The sequence below is a fragment of the Olea europaea genome, chromosome 1 (assembly GCF_002742605.1).
Source record: "Olea europaea var. sylvestris chromosome 1, O_europaea_v1, whole genome shotgun sequence".
Lineage (NCBI taxonomy): Eukaryota > Viridiplantae > Streptophyta > Magnoliopsida > Lamiales > Oleaceae > Olea > Olea europaea.
Window position 1 is genome coordinate 29,001,763 of NC_036237.1, and position 18,871 is coordinate 29,020,633.

At 33.5% G+C, this 18,871-nt stretch overlaps 2 protein-coding genes across 7 annotated transcripts; both read right to left on the reverse strand.

Moving 5' to 3' along the window:
• Positions 1-2,266: 2,266 nt before the first annotated feature.
• LOC111400082 (ATPase GET3-like) lies at positions 2,267-14,942 on the reverse strand. 6 transcript variants are annotated; one of them, XM_023027535.1, is made up of 11 exons: positions 14,666-14,940; positions 7,734-7,945; positions 7,569-7,631; positions 7,375-7,488; positions 6,730-6,804; positions 6,579-6,647; positions 6,444-6,509; positions 5,872-5,946; positions 5,513-5,611; positions 4,835-4,969; positions 2,292-2,828 (listed from the first exon to the last, which is right to left on the reverse strand). In XM_023027535.1, the coding sequence occupies exons 1-11, from the start codon at positions 14,814-14,816 to the stop codon at positions 2,691-2,693; spliced, it is 1,197 nt and encodes a 398-aa protein (XP_022883303.1). In that variant the 5' UTR covers positions 14,817-14,940; the 3' UTR covers positions 2,292-2,690. The 6 variants fall into 6 exon arrangements, with proteins under 6 accessions (XP_022883317.1, XP_022883303.1, XP_022883314.1 ...); XM_023027546.1 differs by having other exon boundaries at positions 7,734-7,861; positions 14,666-14,939; XM_023027555.1 differs by having other exon boundaries at positions 7,734-7,861; positions 14,690-14,938.
• Positions 14,943-17,063: 2,121 nt separating this feature from the next.
• On the reverse strand, positions 17,064-17,701 carry LOC111406977 (kiwellin-like). The gene is made up of 2 exons (XM_023036328.1): positions 17,669-17,701; positions 17,064-17,568 (listed from the first exon to the last, which is right to left on the reverse strand). Exons 1-2 carry the CDS (start codon positions 17,699-17,701, stop codon positions 17,176-17,178), a joined length of 426 nt encoding a protein of 141 aa, XP_022892096.1. The 3' UTR covers positions 17,064-17,175.
• Between the last annotated feature and the right edge of the window lie 1,170 nt (positions 17,702-18,871).

The following is an 18,871-nucleotide window of genomic DNA, read 5'->3' on the forward strand; positions in this document are numbered from 1 at the left end:
TATTAGAAATTTATGATCAAATTTCTAAACAGGGATCTTCAAAAACAAATGATTCTGATCAAGAAGAGGATTCTCAATATTCTCAAGAAACTGACAATGGTGATGACCTAGTTGATCTAGGTGACTATGAGGAATTTCTTGCTCAAGAGAAAGCTGCAAAAGCTCAAAAGAAAGTTTCAAAGAAAACTTCAAAATGACTATATGGACCCGGTTTTCTTGATGAATTGAGACATTCAAGGGTCTATCAAGCAAGAGAAATTCTCCTCAATCTTTGTCCAATTCAAAATCGGTGGTGCCACATTTGTCAAGATTCCCATCAACTTTGTGTCAGACATCAATATCTACTTTAATAAAGAAAAAGATTATCTTTATTAAAAGAAGTCAAAAATTGGAAACTTTTGACTAAAGTTGATGTTGCTTTTCAAGATGCTCCATTATGATGTCGTCCACTTCCTTTTTCAAGATTCTTTCTCCAAAATGAAAGAAATTTCAAGTCCGGAATTCATTATAAAAAGATTTCAAGATTTCATTTCAGAACAGAGCGAATTCAGCAAGAAGAAGTTTTACTTTTCTTTGTAATTTGTTCTCTCAAATACCCTTCAAAATATCTTTGTAATATTTAAATCTTCTTCAATTATCAATAAAAGTATCTATTTTCATAAATTTCTGTTCTTCTATTTCATCTCCTATCCCCTGGGTCTATTATGGTATATATATATATATATATATATACAAGCACATGTTAAGAAATGAAATAGTGAACCCTATAAATAAATAAAGAGGAAATTACACCCCATGTCATTTTTTTAGTTGTCATTTATAAAAATCACCTTTTAAAACTCTTTACAAAAGTGTCATACTTGATTCATTTTTACCCTTCAAAAGAACTTGAATACCTTGCATGTCCCTTTTTGATAATTGTGTAAATGCCATATCAAATCTTGAAAAAAAAAAATCCGTCAATTGTGAAAAGGAAAGAAAGAGAGAACGAATCTCGACAGATGGCTGCAGTATTTCTCAACAGGTGGGTGAATCTCGATAGATGAACTGTCGTTCCCAAGAGTTAATTACAGGCATTTTCGACAGATACAGATGGCACTGTCCTGCCAGACGAGTGCAGTTATCTGTCGACACAAACTTCAATGACAGTGTCTCGACACATAACTGTGGGCACTGAGGACATTGCACATGCGTTTAGAAATAACATCGGGGTTTATTGGCAAATTTTTTGTGTCCGTAATATGCATATGAATTATAATCACTTCTCAACTACAAATGTGTTCGGTAGCATTAATGGTTATAATCATTTCTCAACTGTTGAGAAGTTTCAAATGTGTTTGGTAGCATTAATTGTTATAATCATTTCTCAACTACAACATCACAACCTATTTCCAGAAATAAATGACCGACTGCTTTATTAAATATGGAATACTTCACATTTCCCTAAATACTTTTGGTATGTTTTTCCTTCAAAAATATTAAAAAAAAAAAGGAACATGATGATTAATAGTAGTGATTATCATGTTGTTTTTAACATTTAAAAAGAGTAAGCTATTACATAAAAATATAAACAATTCATAATAAATAGATGAAGAAGATGGATAAAGTAATGTCTTCTTGATCAAGAAGAAAATGGATGAAGAAGATGAATGAAATAAGAATTTGTTTAATAAAAAATTTGTTTTTTTATGTTAACTAGGATTTTTAAGGATTTTATATTCATTTTTTATTAACTAAATTCGAATTTTACAATATAATATTCATATATTCAATGAGTATAATATACAAATTAAACAATCAAATCACAACATTAATTGTTTTGAAAAACAATCATGAAGGAGCATTAAATGCTCCAAAAAGGTCAAATTAAAGGTAATTTAAACATTTCATAACAAGAAAGTGACATTTTTGTACAAATTGTGTGCACATCAAAATTTTTTGTACATTTTAAAAAAAAGTGACATTTTTGTAAATTCTCCACAAATAAATTGATTCCTTCGACAACACTTGAAGTTTCTACACAAAGTAATTTAACACATACGTCTTCAAAGCTTCCAAATTATTGAACTTATTGATCATGTGCATTATTGAGCCCCATTATTTGGTGTTAGTAAATTTTGGAATAATGATTTTTTGAAAAATGTGTAATTAAAAAGTAAAAAAAAAATTGAATTTACGTGCATAATATCTTATTGGGTAAATATGTAGTTGAAAACAAGGTTAAAAAATGAATTCTAAAAAAATAGGGATCAAACAAAGACAGATAAGTAAAAAATATTAAAATTTATAAATTACACTGTCCAATCCTCTTTCGTAGTGCATAGCAAAAATATCATTTGGTACATAAACGGTGGAAGCTTGGAAGAATTGTCAGCCTCAGAGAGTGATTGAACCTCTGGGACAAATTTTATAGTAGTGATCTTCTTTCCACATGTTTGACATTCAGCTACTCAAAAATCTTCTACATCAGCAGCTTTAGGTTCTACAAGCTCATGCACAAGTTGGAAACTTAAGCCTGAAGGTTATAAGTTATGAGCTGATATTTTCAAGTCAAATTTCTCTTCCAGAGTAATGTATCATCTGTCTTTCAAAACATAACAAAGATATTTTTGGTGGCTGCAAAATGTCTACCACCCTGGTGCAGTTCAGAGGGAGACATGCCATAACCTACTTTATCAGTTATGTAAGCTTCATCTCCAAAGTATATCCCCCATGAACTTGAGCGCTGGAACACCCCTTATCTCTATATCAAACAGAGGTGACTGGACTTCTGTCAACGTGGCTAATTCTGAATCTCTCTTGATCATGTCTAGAGCACGCATCTGATCCTGCAACATAGGAAGGTCAAATGAGAAGCTTTAGGATATTGGAGTAGAGAACAAAATCAACTTTTCATATATATATATATATATATATATTCTGTTTATGCTCAAATTTGAATATCAGATTTTTCTGAAGCATAATATAAAATCTTGCCTTTGGAAACATGGAACCGAATGAATAAATAAAGACTAATAACCAAAAATTCAATTACATTTGATGACGAGAATGTACAATATTAATTATACGTGCATGTTCAGAGCATTATCATGTCCAGCAACAAGGACATGCGTTATAAATTAGTGTCTCACAAACTGTATATGGCAGGCACAGTAATGAGTCAAAGGGTATCTCAGGGTTCCACTTAAGTTTCTAAAGAAAGCATGATTTACTGATTCGTCTTACCATAAACTAAGCATCTCATGGAGACTCTACGTTATGTGGTCAATGTGATAAACCAATCTATTTCATTGTTATTGACCAGTTATTGTAGCAATATCCCTTCCTAGTTGATTTCCTTGTACAAAGAGAAACTCCATGACTGAAAAACAGGCGAACGTTTAAGCTAATCCACAGATTTTTCCATCTTACCCAAAAAGAGAAAAAATTAGATGCTGCAACGCATTGAAGAATGTTAACCTTTTCATTTCAATCGCTCCAATTAACTTCCCCAAACATAAAACCATAGAAACATTTGCCGCTTACTGGAACCTCGTATGACATAGCATTTTAAGACAATTAAATAATGTGGCTTATTTTTACATTTTGATTTTATATAATTTTCTCAGGAGGTTTGAAGGATACCTAATTAATTTAGTCCATTCCTCGTGCCAATAAATCTACAAACTCACCATTAAGATCTTGAATAGCAAATATTAACTTGAAGGTTCCATTCAGAAATATCTTTTGAACTAGTGCATCAGGAACAGCAAGTCTCTAGACAATTCATTGATTTAGGAGAATTTCCGAAAACAGTAGTTAGAACTTACAACAAGAACTCCTTCCAGAATACCTCTCTCTCTTTATGATTATATCGACGAAAGATAAGGAGGGAGGATAAAAAACTTTGCCATTGAAAACCGATAAACATTTGAGGATTGGAAGGCTCTGTGTGAGCAGTGACTCAAGAAAATGCATCTTTTTCTCTCCAAGACGTGGCCAACTATAAATGTAGCTGGACATAATTTGAATCTTATTGGACCAATACAAAACCAAATTATTCTTAGTTCAGCATTCATAAACTAAGGCAAAAGCCAATCAAATCGGCATCTAGCCCATCGAAATGGAGCTTGACATTACCAAAATTGTGGTGTTATCTTTTAAACTATTCCAATCAGGAATTAGGTGTCTTCCAATTTGAGACAAATAATCAGTTCTACATTCTTATGGCCAGAAATAGCAGTGGTTAGGCCTAAAAGCCTTCATCAGAGAGTCGTGAACCAGCGAATGAAGTTCCAGCTTTTCCTTTAATTCCCATCTCTCAAGCTAAAATAAGGAACTAAGGTAAGGCCGTGGACCATCCTTTTGCCCTTATGTATATTTTTTCATCCAGTAGAAAAAATGAAGCCCACAAGATCCTTTCAGTTGGCTAGAATCCGTTACTTGAACGAAACTAGATCTTGTGGAATCATATTGAATATTTGACGATACATTCTGTACCTTTGTTTGATATGTTCATTTGGTACCAATACAAACTAAAACTACCTCAAAGTGGAAGGGCCCCATTGTTCCTCAGTAGCTCAGTGGTAGAGCAGTCGGCTGTTAACCGATTGGTCACAGTAAATAAATTAGAATATAAATTCCTGGAAGAAATTTTGGGTAATCCATGTTACAAGAAAATGGACATTCATAGAGTGAACTCGTACAACAAATTCTTTAAACTGATGATTTGATTTCAATATATTAACCAGTCCAATCCATATTTAAAGCATAAATTTTACTATTGCAAGTATGATTATGAATTTCCTGAGGCAGCATTTCTAAGAAAAAAAATAATGATTAATTCACATGTTACCTTCCGTTTCATTGAACAAAATTTGCAGTTTGATGCAGACTCTGGTAGCACTTGATTAACAATGAGTTTTCGTACTGGAACATTTTCCTTCCTCAAGGATGCACAAAGCCTCGACGATTCACGAAGTGCCATAACCTTGTAATAATATCATACCAAAAAGGGTTAGTGAAGCTGAAAAACAGAAGAATCAATTACATATTTCAACTTCCATTTCGGATTCTGTTAGAGCCCACCGCACACTGAACTGACAAAATGAGAAGATGAATCAATAACCTTCAAAATACCTTCATGATATGGTTCCATCTACATGGAGTACTACGAATCTATGACAAAGAAATTTCTGTCCTTGAGCTTTTGATTATTTCTCGACTTGTTTTTCACTCAAAAATGGATGAAACACCCAACAGGGAAGGGGAGAATAAGTTATTGACATAAAATTAGGCAACCCAAGCACAGAGGAACCAGTTAAGGAAAATATTGACTATAGAAAAATTTTATGTTTTAGTGATATCAAATCATAACCACCAAACTTATCTAACAAAAAAGAATCTATAGAATCCATAGACAAATAAACGAAAACTAAATTTTGCTATGAAATTGTAAGATGGTGCTAAGTAAAGCCTTCGGGCATCAGAAAAAAGTTGAAAAATTTGTGTAAAAAAGCAGGTGGGCAATTACAGTTGGTATTGTTACTATCACAAACTCTGTGGTCTCTGAGTCATGAAAAAGATCTCGCACTTTTGCCATTCTTTCCCTTAGTTGCTCTAGCTTGTTGCTCTACAAATAGTAAAGGGGAAATAAATGAGTATTGTTGGTATTTTGTGAAAACCAAGTATTAGAGCATGTTTGGCTAAGGGTTAAAAGTTTACTTACAAGTTTTAAACTGAATCATTTCATTGGTACAATTTAGAAATAAGTAAGTTACTTTAAGGTAAGAGTTGCTTTCAGAAAAAAGTAACTCAACCAAACATGTTTGGATACAAAGAGTTGCTTAAAAGTAAGCCAAACATGCTCAACTATCAATGTTTCATGCTTACGCTATTTTCCTCTGATTCTCCTGCTCCAAAAGCAGATTTAATGGCCGAAGTTGCTGAAGCTATCTTCTTCTCGAGCTGAGATGAACCATACATTAAAGAGCAATTGATAAGCAAATATGCAAAAAAAACGTAGGAAATAGGAGATAGTATAATACTGGTAACGAGCTCTCTCTATCGTAATTTACACGATACACTTTCCATCGCAAGCCAAAAATCAAAAAGCTTGTTTTCATTAAGAATTGAATCATAAAAATTGAAAAGAAATGACGTCCACTCATCAGATCTCATTCAGAAAAGTAAGTGGTTAGCAAGTGTCAGAGAAGGATACCATTTTTAAACTTCATATCAAAAGACGGTGTTACAAACAAATGTGGCACAGAAGGTGTAGTACAGAAAATCCAGATTTAAAGAAAATCATGCCAGCAAATTGCAGGAAACTTTTGGAATGAATTTTTGTGGTAGTTCGAAAATAATAAATCAGTAAACATAGTATCACGCTCACAAATATTGAGAAAATATATCAAATAGCATTTAGGCCTGGGTACTCTTTGAGTATGCAACTGCAAAAGTACCTTCATCATCTTGCCTATTGATGCATCTAAGAAGTCTGGCAATGACAAAAGTCGTAGCGTGTGTCCCTGTAAAAGACAATATCTAACGCATTTGAAACCACCAGTGAAACAATCTGGATGAGTGTGATTATTTACCGTAGGAGCAGTATCAAAAACAATCCGACTAAATTTATTGAACTCTTGTGACTCCACGAATTCCATGACCTGCAAGATCACTGTATGGTTAAATATTGTAGAATATCAAATCATGAAATTACTAATATAGAGAATAACCAAAAAATTGTGCCTTTGAAATTGCAATTGCTTCATCTAGATCAGGTGGAGAAGTGTCCAAGAGTTCTTCAAGCTCCAAGTCTCCCAACTGTTCAGAAAGCAATAGTGAAACAACTTTGATGCACGTGTCAAAGAGTTTTAACTAACAGTTTGATAGTTGTGCTATGACCAACAATCGACTACATTCACAAATTTCACACTTATTTACCCCCCGTTTGGGCTCCATTATTTCTAATTATAATGGAAGGAATAGTAATTTTTTGAAGAATGTGTGGTTAAAGGAAAGAAAAGTTTTTAGGTTTACTTGTAATATTATTTTATTGAAAAATATGTGGTTAATATGAAGAGAGAGAAAAACGAATTTTAGTTTAATGGGGACCAAACATGGGCTTTCTTGCAGGGACTATCAAGCACAAAACAAAAAGAATAAAAAATTAATATTGTCGAGAAATCGTAAATCACAATAGCCGATAAATATATCTAGTGCGTGCAAACTGAAACCGAAAAGAAAAATTTCGAGATCAAATAGCTAACTCAAGTGCAGAGTAAAGTTAGAAAGTGAAAAAGAGTGAGGATGGGCTAAGCTTAAAAATCTTAAAAGTAGTTGAGGGTACACAAGTTTTTTGTTGGTCGAAGTTGAAAAAAGACATGTCCGCACCTGGTCTGCCTGCATTCCAAGACCCATGCTGTCCATTATATTTTTCATACCACCACTACCACCATGTTTTTGACTTGAAGAACGCAATTCATCCCTTGCTTTCTCAGGGTTCACCTATATAGTTTCATCATGTTACCTCATGCACCAAATATGTATGTAGATAGGAGCATTACCACAATTCAGAAACAGTGTACCTCGAGTGCAAATAATGGAGATTCCACACCTTGAACAGGAACAAGCATCCCTCCAGTCAAATCCTATGGGGTAGCATATAATTTAAAATTGCATTTTCTTACTCAATTGAACTCTACCATTGAGTTTATCAATTCAAACATATTCAACAGATACATTATTCTTACCTGATCAAATGAATCGCTCAATGAGTGAGCTGGGCCAGTAGAAATCACAATACAGGGGTGACCATGGGTCGCAAATTTTACAGCAAGAGATGCAGCGCAACTTGTTTTTCCAACACCTCCTTTCCCACCTAACATGTAATATTTCCGTCGCGTATCAGAAACCATCTCCTCAAATCCAGCGACAGCTTCAACAGTCGTGACAACATTTCTCACTAGAAAAAAAATATATATGAATGTGTGATATACAAAACTACTTATGGTAGAAAAATTCAAACGATCAAATGCTTCCTATTGTTAAATAAGATAACGTGTTCAATAATGAGGAGGAACTGAGTTGTGTGTAAATTGCTCCTTGCTCCAAATCCATAAGATAGAACAGTTAGATTAGCCAAATAAGTTCTCCATTCGAATATCAATGCCAATGCATAGCTAACATCCAAAACTCATGCGATATTTGATAGTATAATATGGGGGCCTTAGGGTGTAAAAAAACTTGAGTCGAATTTGAAAGGAATTTTATTTCCATTTTCGAGACCCCAATTCACAGCTGCCAAATACAGCCTAAGGAAAAAGCGCAAAGGACTCTGAATTATAGCATCAACTTAAATATGTGATTCACAAATGAATCAGTACCCTTGCATAATTGACTGTTTCCTATTTATATCTGAACTATTTAAGCCCCCGTTTGAGCCCCATTAATTTTCATTACATTACATTTCATTTTTCTCTCTTCTATTTTCAACCACACAATATTCCATAAAATAATATTACACGTAAATCTAAAATTTAAATTTTTCATTCTTTTTCAACCACTCATTTTTCAAAAAAACACTATTCCACACATTAATTTTTTCACGTAATGGGGGCCAAACAGGGGCTAATTCTTCTGCAGGCCGAAATTTTCCTACCTGTAGGTGAAATTGTCTATGTGCATGATATTTTTAAAAAGAACTAAGTAAGGTATTGGATGGTTTTGTCTCCATGATGCAAGGCATAAGCTTCAGCATAAACCAATAAAATTCAAAGTACAAAAGCTTATCTTAAATATTCATGATAAACATTTCATCAAAATTAAAAGTCTAATTTGCAACTAAAGTTATAAAAAGGATAATAAAAAGTAGCAAAGAATAAATTAACAAAGTAGCGATCGCGTAGCAAGACCATCCATCCACAGCTGGATCTAGAAGTCAAAAACATATGAAATAACTTAACAACCACTCAAGAAACTTCCTTGATTTAACTTTAAAGAATAAAAGTCCGCAACACAAAAAAAAAAAAAATGCTGAGACTAAAGCAAGAAAACAAGAAAAGTATATACAAAAACGAAAATAGTATTGCAGGCCTCCTATCACAGGCAATTTACAAAAACGAAAAGGTTATAACTTCACTTGGAAGAGGAGGTTTTGCATTTCAGGTTGAGGCTGGCCCTCCTTCTTCAGTTATCCTTTTTTCCGTTTTCATTTCTGTTTTTCAAACTTTTGGGGGTAGGATGCATTTAACACAGCCCAAATTAATCCATAAAACCTTCTAGGCTATGAAGGTGCTAATCCAGAAGGCTGAGGCTAATTATAAAAAGCTCATAACAGCAACACAAGCGAGCACACACCTTACCTAATGCCTTGAGTCATGTGCCACAATGAGTTGGAAATTCAGAGGCATAAGCCTCAGCAAATGGCATCCAAAGCATAAGCTTAATGAAGGCCTCACATGAAGCGCGCCTTTCTTTTAAATAATGATGAGCCTATCTCCATTACTGGCAAAAATGGATTACCCTCAAAAGCAACCCCAGTCAGTCAAATGTCGTGAATCCTTTTTTTCCGTTTTGTGGAAATATAAATCATGAAACCATTCGGTTTTAAACTTTTAATTCTTTAGATTCTGTTTTGATCATTGTGTTTCCAAAGTCGAAAAATAACTATGCACCTTCAATATTGTTTTGCCCAGAGTTCTATTGGAAATAAAAAAATTATGGGAAGAAATGCTAGAAAGAAAAATTCAGAGAATTCTCGAAACAATATTTGTATTCTATGGCTTGGCTTTCTAAAATGTCTAAAGCACGAGGCCTTTTATAGGTACAAAGGATTTCAAAGATATTGTATGAACTTAAGAGACTAATTAATGATTTTTCCTTCATACTATGAATAATAGGATACAAAGAACCATTTGGATACATGATTTAAATATATACATGAATAATAAATAAACTAATTCATGTATCAAATTTAATTTTTCATCATTCATGAATCAAGTTTAATTTCCAACGCCCCTTCTTAAACTTGATTCCCTCTTGATAACCCCAATCCAAGTGTGCAATCTTGCAAAATCATCATTTTTCAATGGTTTGGTGAAAATGTCCACTACATGATCATTGGTCTTCACATAAGCAAGCTCAAATTCTTTGTTCTCAATGCACTTTCTAATGAAGTGAAATCTTGTATCTATATGCTTGCTTCGATCATGGAACATAGGATTTTTACCCAAAGCAATAGCTTATTTGTTATCAACATAAATTGGTGTAGCTTCATTTTGGGGTATATGACTTCAATAATTTCCATAGCCAAATGGCATGACAAACATACGATGCAGCGAAAATATATTCAGCTTTACAAATAGAAAGAGTCACAATGGGCTACTTCTTTGAACAGAAAGTGAAAGCGGTGTTACCCATGAAAAACAAAAATCCAGTAGCGCTTTTTCGATCATTAATATCACTGGCCCAATCACTATCACCATAACCATGAAGCTTGAAATTTGTAGAAGAAGAATAAGCTAAGCCATAATCAAGGGCACCTTAAATGTAGCAAAGTATCCTTTTAGCAATCTCCAAGTGAGTTAAAATTGGTGCCTCCATATATCGGCTAACAAGACCAATACTATAAAGAGTATCGAGTCTTGTACAAGTCAAATATCTCAAGCTTCCAACAAGCTGTCTATGGAGAGATGGATCCACTTTCGTGCTCTCGTCATTTTTTGACAGCTTTGTTCCACACCCAATGGGAGTACTCACCGGATTGCAATTTTACATTTTGAATCTTTCAAGAACTTTCTTTACATAAGCTTCTTGAAAAATAAAAATGTCATCTCCATTTTATTTTACCTCAATTCCGAGGTAGTATGACATAAACCCAATGTCAGTCATCTCAAATTCTTGAGCTATCATTTTCTTAAATTCATCAAACATGTTTTTATTGTTGTCGGTGAAGATCAAGTCATCAACGTACAAGCACATGATCATAAAACCTCCAAATGTATCATTTTTTAACGTAAAGAGCATACTCATATGGACATTTAATGAATCTATGATCTTGAAAATACTTGTCATATACTATGCTCTAGGCGCTTGCTTCAAGCCATATAGTGTCTTCTTCAATTTCAAAAATTTTTCTTCATGTTCTTTAACAACATAATCTCCTAGTTGTTGAACGTACACTTCTTCAAGGTATCCATTCAAGAAAGCGGACTTGACATCCATTTGATAAATTTTCCACTTATTTTGAGCTGCCAAGGAAATGATTAATCTAATGGTTTCCAAGCGAGCAACGAGGGCAAAGACCTCATCATACTCAATACCATGCTTTTGACTATAGCTTTTGGCAACAAGTCTTGCCTTGTATTTCTCCACTTCTCCTCGAGCATTTTTCTTTACTTTGTACACCCATTTAATACCAATTGTTTTTTGCCCTTTAGGAAGAGAAGCTAGTCCCATGTATTGTTCTTTTTTATTGCTTAGATATCCTCATCCATTGCATGCCTCCATTTCTTATCCTTCGTTGCCTCTTCAAAGTTCATTGGCTCGGTGTCAGCGAAGAGACAAAACAAAGAAGGGTTATCAACAATTTCAGTTTCTTTATAAATCTCTGCAAGATTTCTAATACGACTCGGTCCTTCAGAGGGACTATCATGAGGAGATTGAGGAGCAAGAGAATGCGGTGAAGTGGCATCTTCACTTGCTTTTTGGCTAGAGTCTCCTTTTTGGAAAGAAAAAATCACGTATTCTTCATTTTTCGGAACATTCCAATCCCACGAGCTTCCTTCGTCGAATTCCGCATCTCTACTAATAATAATCTTCCCATTGCAAGGATTATAAAACTTGTAGACTTTAAAGTTTGAATCATAACCGATGAAAACAAATTTCTCACATTTCTCATCAAGTTTTAATCGCTTCTCATCTGGCACATGAATATAGGCAATACTACCAAAAACACGTAAACGAGAAACACTAGGTTTCTTACCACTCCAAGCTTCTTGTGGAGTCATGTCTTAAACACTCCTTGACGGGAAAAGATTAGACAAATACACGACACATGCAACAGCCTCAGCCTAAAACTCCTTTTCCATACTCTTGCTCTTAAGCATACTACGAACCATGTAAAGGATGGTTCTATTCTTCCGCTCCACAACACCATTTTTTTGCTGTAATCTTGGAACTATAAGGAAATGTTAGATTCCATTGTTATCATAAAAAATGTTAAACTCCTTGAAAGTGAATTCTCCACCTCGATCGATCTTTAATGCTTTGATTAAGTTGTCACTCTCATTTTCAACAAAAGCTTTGAATTTTTTGAATGCTCCAAAAACTTCATCTTTCTTCTTCAAAAAATGAACTCAGATCTTGCAAGAAAAATCATCAATAAATAGCAAGAAAATAATTTGGTTTACCATGAGAGGATGGTTTGATTGTACCGCACACATCTGCATGAACAAGTTCGAGTGGTTTCATTGCTCTTGAGGTAGATTCATTTGGAAAGCTTCTTCTAGCTTGCTTGCCAACGAGGCATCCTTCACAAAGTTGATTGGGATGGTTAATTTTTGACAATCCATTCACTATTTCTTCATTCGTCAAGGTCTTCATTCCATCAAAATTCAAATGGCCAAATCTTAAGTGCCAAAGCCAAGAATTATCTTCAACATAAGCCTTTAGACACCTTGGATGGTCAACATTAACATTCAACAAAAACATTATATTCTTCTCCACTGGCACCTTTGCAATCAGTTTATGAGAAACATCTCTCAAAGTAAGGCAATGATTCTTCAAGTGAATGTCATAGTCAATCTCAAGTAATTGTCCCAAACTCAAAATATTAGACTTCAAAGTAGGTACATAATAAACTTGAGAAATCAAAAGATGACTTCCATTTTTAGCACGAATAAAAACATCACCTTTGCCTTTTATTGGAACTTTGGTTTCATCTATAAAAATAATGTTGCATTTTACAGACTCATTTATTGTAGAGAATAACTCCTTGTTACCACTCATGTCTTAGCAGCATCGGTGTCAAGGTACCACGATTGTTTATCCTTTTTTTCTTTGGTTGCCAACAATAACAACAATTATTCATCTTCCTATGCTTCAACATAATTAACTTCCCTCATTATTGTTGGTGTCACTCCTACATTCGGAAGCATAGTTACCATATTTATGACAAGTGTAACATTGAATATTGGACTTGTCATATCTTCTTCCGCCATCTCTCTTGGAGCCATAGTTCCAACGCTCTCGTCCTCTCGATTGATTGTTTGATCCTTCATTATTCAAATTTTGTTTTCCATTATTTATTTCATTACTACGACCATAATTTCCTCCGCAACCACGACGTCGACCCTGAATTTGACCTCTTCTTTGAGGTCGTCCTTGCTCTTTCTGTTGACCTCCCAAGGAGACATTCATCTAGAGAACTTGAGCCACCAGTTTTCCTTTCTTCTTCAATCTTTCTTCATATGCTTGCAAAGACCCCATGAGTTGATCAAGAATCATGGTATCCAAGTTATTAGACTCTTCAATGGCAATACTAACAAACTCAAGTTTTAAGTCAAGCAATCTAAGAATTTTCTCAATGATACGACTTTCTTCAATATTTTCCCCGTACCACTTCATATGATTGACGATGGAACACACTCTAGTGAAATAGTCAAAGACAGATTCAGATTCTTTCACGTGCAAAGATTCGAACTCCCCACGAAGGATTTGAAAGCAAACCTTCTTCACTTTTTCAATTCCCTTGAAATTGATCTCGAGAATCTCCCAAGCATCCTTAGCTTTTGTTGAGGAAGCAACTTTTTCGAACATGGCTTCATTTAAGCCCATGTGAATGGTAGAGAGAGCGTGCTGATCTAATTTGCGCACCCTTTGCAAGGCATTCCTTTGAGCTTGACTTAAAGCTCCTTCATTTGCTGGTTTATCATAGCCTTTCTCTACAACTACCCATGTCTTTTGTGAGTCGAGCAACGCCTTCATGCCAATGTCCATAATTTTTCTATGTTAGTTTGGGAACAACAAAAGGAAACGAACTATTCATCTTTGAAATGACTCTGATACCATTTTGTTGAAAATAAAAAAATTATGAGAAGAAAGACTAGAGAGAAAAATTCAAAAAATTCTCAAAAGAATATTTGTATTCTATGGCTTAGCTCTCTAAAATGTCTCAAGCACAAGGTCTTTTATAGGTACAAAGGATTCCGAATAAATTATATGAACTTAATAAACTAATTAATGACTTTTCCTACGTACTATGAATAATAGGATAAAAAGAACCATTTGGATATATGATTTAAATAAATACATGAATAATAAATAAACTAATTCATTCATGTATCAAATTTAATTTTTCATCATTCATGGATCAAGTTTAATTTCCAACAATTTCTCCCAGATAATATGCACAAAATGAGCATACTCTAAGGACCAAAGACCACCAACGATTGCTAATCAAAACTACAACAAATGAAAAAAAAAAAATAATAATAATAATAATAAAAAATTTAAGCTCAATCACTGTAAATTATAGCAGTTAAATATATTCGGTTACAACACTAAAAATTAACTGAAAACATGAAACATGCAAGGAAATTAAAATTTGAAATACTTAAAAACCTAGATATAGAAAATTTAAAAGTATCTAAAGAAAACATTTTTAACCTGTATGGATACATACACACAGGTGCTCGGGTGTGGGTACCTTGGCATGGACGTCTAACTGGTTCTGGGTTGACGGTGGTGGAGATGGTGTTCCGGGATCTACTGATTCTAGATAAAATGATTTTATATTTTTGGGGTTTGGAAATGTGATTAAAAAGAGCAGCCATGACAGTGATGTTTGATTTCTTCAACTTCAATTCTTTGTGGTAACAGGAGTGGAAATAAAAATGTGGAGGGAAAATCTAGGGTTTTCCATTTCTGGGGTGTTTGGTAACTTGTATAGAAGAGTGTTTGGTTACACGTGTGCGACGGCAGCATGTATGTGAGATGTGGCCATGAGCCGTTGTTTTGGACTCAGGTTTTGGGGGGGAAAATGTATTTATTGATCAGAAAAATACTGTCTCAAGTTGTTTTTGCGAAAATCAATTTAAAAGGCTTTATTTTCAACAGAAAAATAAATAAAACTTTTATCTTTAATATTTTAATAATTTTAAATATAATTAAATTTAAGCGTTAATATATAAATAATAATAATTTTTGACTTTCTAATTTAACCCCCATTTGGTAGGGAATTAATTTTAATTTAAATCAAAATAAATAATTAATTTTAACCATATCTCTCATGGAACTCACAACTTTTTAATTATACATTTCTTTAATTTTTATCAAAATTTACTAAAAATCTTACTTTAATCCTCACCAAACATGGCTTAATGTGCAAAACTTCTATGTTGTGAAATTGTGATATTTGTAATGAAATAAAGAGTGACTCTAATCTATTACAGTTTGAGTTAGAGTTTGACAATTCTTTTATATGATAGCACGAAAGAAGTTGGGATAAAGTATGTTTCCAAAAGAGGGTGGGCTGGGATTCAAATCACTTAGGGGGCATCTAATTACAAGCATAAAATTTGCATGAAAAAAGAAATAAATTTTAGGTGATTTAAGCCTTGTTTGGCACCCATTTTTATCAAAATGCATTTTTCTCTCTCTTCTTTTCAACCACACATTCTTTATTAAAATAATATTACGCGTAAATCAAAAACTTTTTCTTATTTTTCAACCACACATTTCCCATCAATTTACTATTCAAAAATACATTTTCACATAAAAATTCCTACCAAACACCCTCTTAATTGTTCATATTTATTTGAATGAAATTTGTCAATTAAATATGGTTGATTGATTTAATTTTAAACCAATAAAATATTATAATTGTACGGCTTCTATTAGTGGGTAGATCTTAAAAAATAAAACCATACTCCCCTTAAAGAAAATATTTTCCTAGATTTTGAGGAAAATATGTTCATGTGACCAAAAGTAGTGAAATGTTTTCTATGAAAAAAGGTTAGTCAAATATCACAAAAGTAGAAATTTTGAAGAAAAAGTAGAAATTTTGATGAAAATATTTACAATCAAATACACCTTGGTAACTTAAGTAATATATTGACTTCTTCGACCCCGTTTGGTGCACATTAATGTAAAAATGAGAATGAAAAATATAGCGATTACGAGTCTCACACAAGAGATATAAAGTCAAATATTGTGACTTGTGTAATGGATAAATGTCATATTTTTCATTTTAATAGACAAATAATAAAAAACAAACGAGGTGAAGTTGTGGTGGAAGTTAATTACGAGTCAAAATTCTCCTTGGGCTTGGGTTAAGTAGTTTAAGACAAACGCCCAACATGACTCTTTTAATTGGAAAAGAATGCTTTTAGCTGGGAAAGAAGCAGAACCATTTGTCGCGAGGAAGTTGGATGTTGGGAAAATTTCATTCTGGTTTGATAATTGGGTTGGCGATTGTCCTATCTACCTAAAATTACCAAACTTTTCCCACTCTTATATTGAGGTTCAGGAGTTTGTCAACGAAGATATATGTGACATAGAAATGCTCACTTCTCATATCCCCTCTGGCCATTGCAAGATATTATCATAGAGTTAATTGTCCCAGTGGTCATTGAAAATATATCTGCATATTCGATTGCTCGCTAAAATTTAAGATATCAAGTTTTTGCCACTAAATTCGTAAAAACGTTGGCGATTACTCACTAGCATAAAATTCCTTTCAAACTTTTAAAGGAATCAGTGACATGACTAACGGAATGCACATATGGCATCCCTTCATATCGTTTACAAATTGTCATGTCTTCGATTTGCTCACTAAATTTTTAAAACATCTTTGATTACTCAATAAACTTTAATGTGGTCAAATTTTGGTCACTAAACTTATAAAAATGAAGTTGACGTGTTGTTCGTTAAACATACAATTCATTTATTTACATATCATTACGACTTTTTATATATCAATCGACAACACTTTTTATATAACGATAAATTCAAAAGAAAAGAAATGAGAGAGACTACACGTACAAGGATAACACACAATAAGCGATGGGTTGGTATTATTTTGATAATATTTTACTCATATGGGATCTGCTCATTCGACTATTCTGCAGAGGTACATATGGCAAAAGTCAAAAGAAATTGTACATAGACCAGATTAGTAAGCAGACCCAACATTCAGGCCGTGGACCATGTAACATCAACAATACCCAAGTCTTCGTTCAACCCTAAAGCTTTCCACACTGCGTCAGATCCATCAACTATGTTATTTTTACACGGTGGTTGATATGCATGTTCTTTATCACAACCATTCATGGAGTCACACTCATCCACCACCTTCGCCGTTGTGCTTCGTCCATTGTTAGCGGTGATACGTATATTCTTCCCGCACCTCGATCCACCGGAATACCATCCGGTGGAGAGTGCGACTATGTTTTCGGTGTTATTATGGTAATTACCGTCGCATTCTGACGGGCCTCCACCATCCCCGCCCGCACTAAAATCATTCAGTGTAAGTTGGGCCGGTGTAGAGGACAGTGGCGGACGCAGAAATTTTGATTTAGTGGGGCACTGTCGAACTTAGCAAAAAGGTGATGAAAAAATTTAAATATTTGATATCTTATTACAATTGTTCTCTACGAGTTCTCATATTTTGATAACGTTCCATAACCATAAGCAAAGAAATTAATACAAGATTTGCCATTGTGTGTGCCTATGTGAATGGTATGGGATTAAGGAGTTTGCATGCGATATATATAGTGGTATATGATATGGACGACTTTATAGACATGGCCATTGATTACAAATATGACGAATCAAGATAAATTTAAGTGGGACAATATTATATATATATATATGTACGTCAGTACGTGTGATAAGATCGTTCATTTAAATCATAAACAATTAGAATGCTGAGTGGGCAAAAGAGAGAAAAATAAGTAGATGGTGTTGCGACATGAGTGGTTTAAGGTTCGAGGTGTCATGAGAGTTCGGCGAGAACATTAGCTTTAAATGATTATTTTTTGTTAAAAATTGGAAACAAAATTAGCTACTTATTTTCACATGAGAGTTACATTAAAAAAATAAAATGAAAAATTAACTTCTCTTACTCAACATTTTGCTACATATCAAATACGGATAATCTATTGACGTCGATCTTACCAAGTCAAGAAATAATGACTTGCTTATGAGTTTACTCCAATTGCATGAAGTCAAGACTGTGTGTTACGGGGTATTGTCCCTTCCTACTTATGAAGAGAAAATTGGCAACAACGACTAATTCTTGCGGGGAAATTTTTCTCCTTGTTTTTTTTGACCTTGATGAATTAATATTTTTACGTTTTTCATTATTATCGTAGTTCTATCGACATATGTAATGAGTAACTTTGTTTATAAAATTAAGTGCTATTGGATATGCCCTAACTCTCTCCAACAAACACTTAGCTCCGTGGGGATTAAAATCAGATTTTTAAAAGATTGTGATAAAACCTGATGAAATGTGTGATTGAAAAGTTGTGTGTCCCAAAAATATATGAAAAAAATTTATTCTTGACTTTGACTTGAATTAAATTCTTAATTATAATTTTCATGAAACAAGAGCATAATTTTATATGGGAAGCAGCAAAGTTACTCATTACATGTTAGTAGAAATTTGACAATATTAAAAACCATTCTCTTCAAATGGAAGAAACCATACCCCGTGACACACGGTCTTGACTTCGTGCAATTGTAGTTTGGCATGGTTCATTTGGTGCAATTTTTATGATTTTTAAATTTCTTTTTTTCTCCGTCATTTTATACTATGACAAATATTAATTTATATTATATTAATATGGTTTAACTTTATAATTTAATTATTATTAACATTTATAAT

Bases quoted from the DNA above. Each gene is read 5' to 3' on its own strand.
- LOC111400082 (XM_023027535.1), bottom strand. From the start codon at position 14,816: ATGGCTGCTCTTTTTAATCACATTTCCAAACCCCAAAAATATAAAATC. The intron at 7,489-7,568 runs GTACACTGTTTC...GAAACTATATAG, and splicing joins CTCCATTATTTGCACTCGAG to GTGAACCCTGAGAAAGCAAG. The intron at 6,510-6,578 runs GTAAATAATCAC...TGTCTTTTACAG, and splicing joins TTTTTGATACTGCTCCTACG to GGACACACGCTACGACTTTT.
- LOC111406977 (XM_023036328.1), bottom strand. From the start codon at position 17,701: ATGGCAAATCTTGTATTAATTTCTTTGCTTATG. The intron at 17,569-17,668 runs GTTATGGAACGT...TAAGTTCGACAG, and splicing joins TATTAATTTCTTTGCTTATG to TGCCCCACTAAATCAAAATT.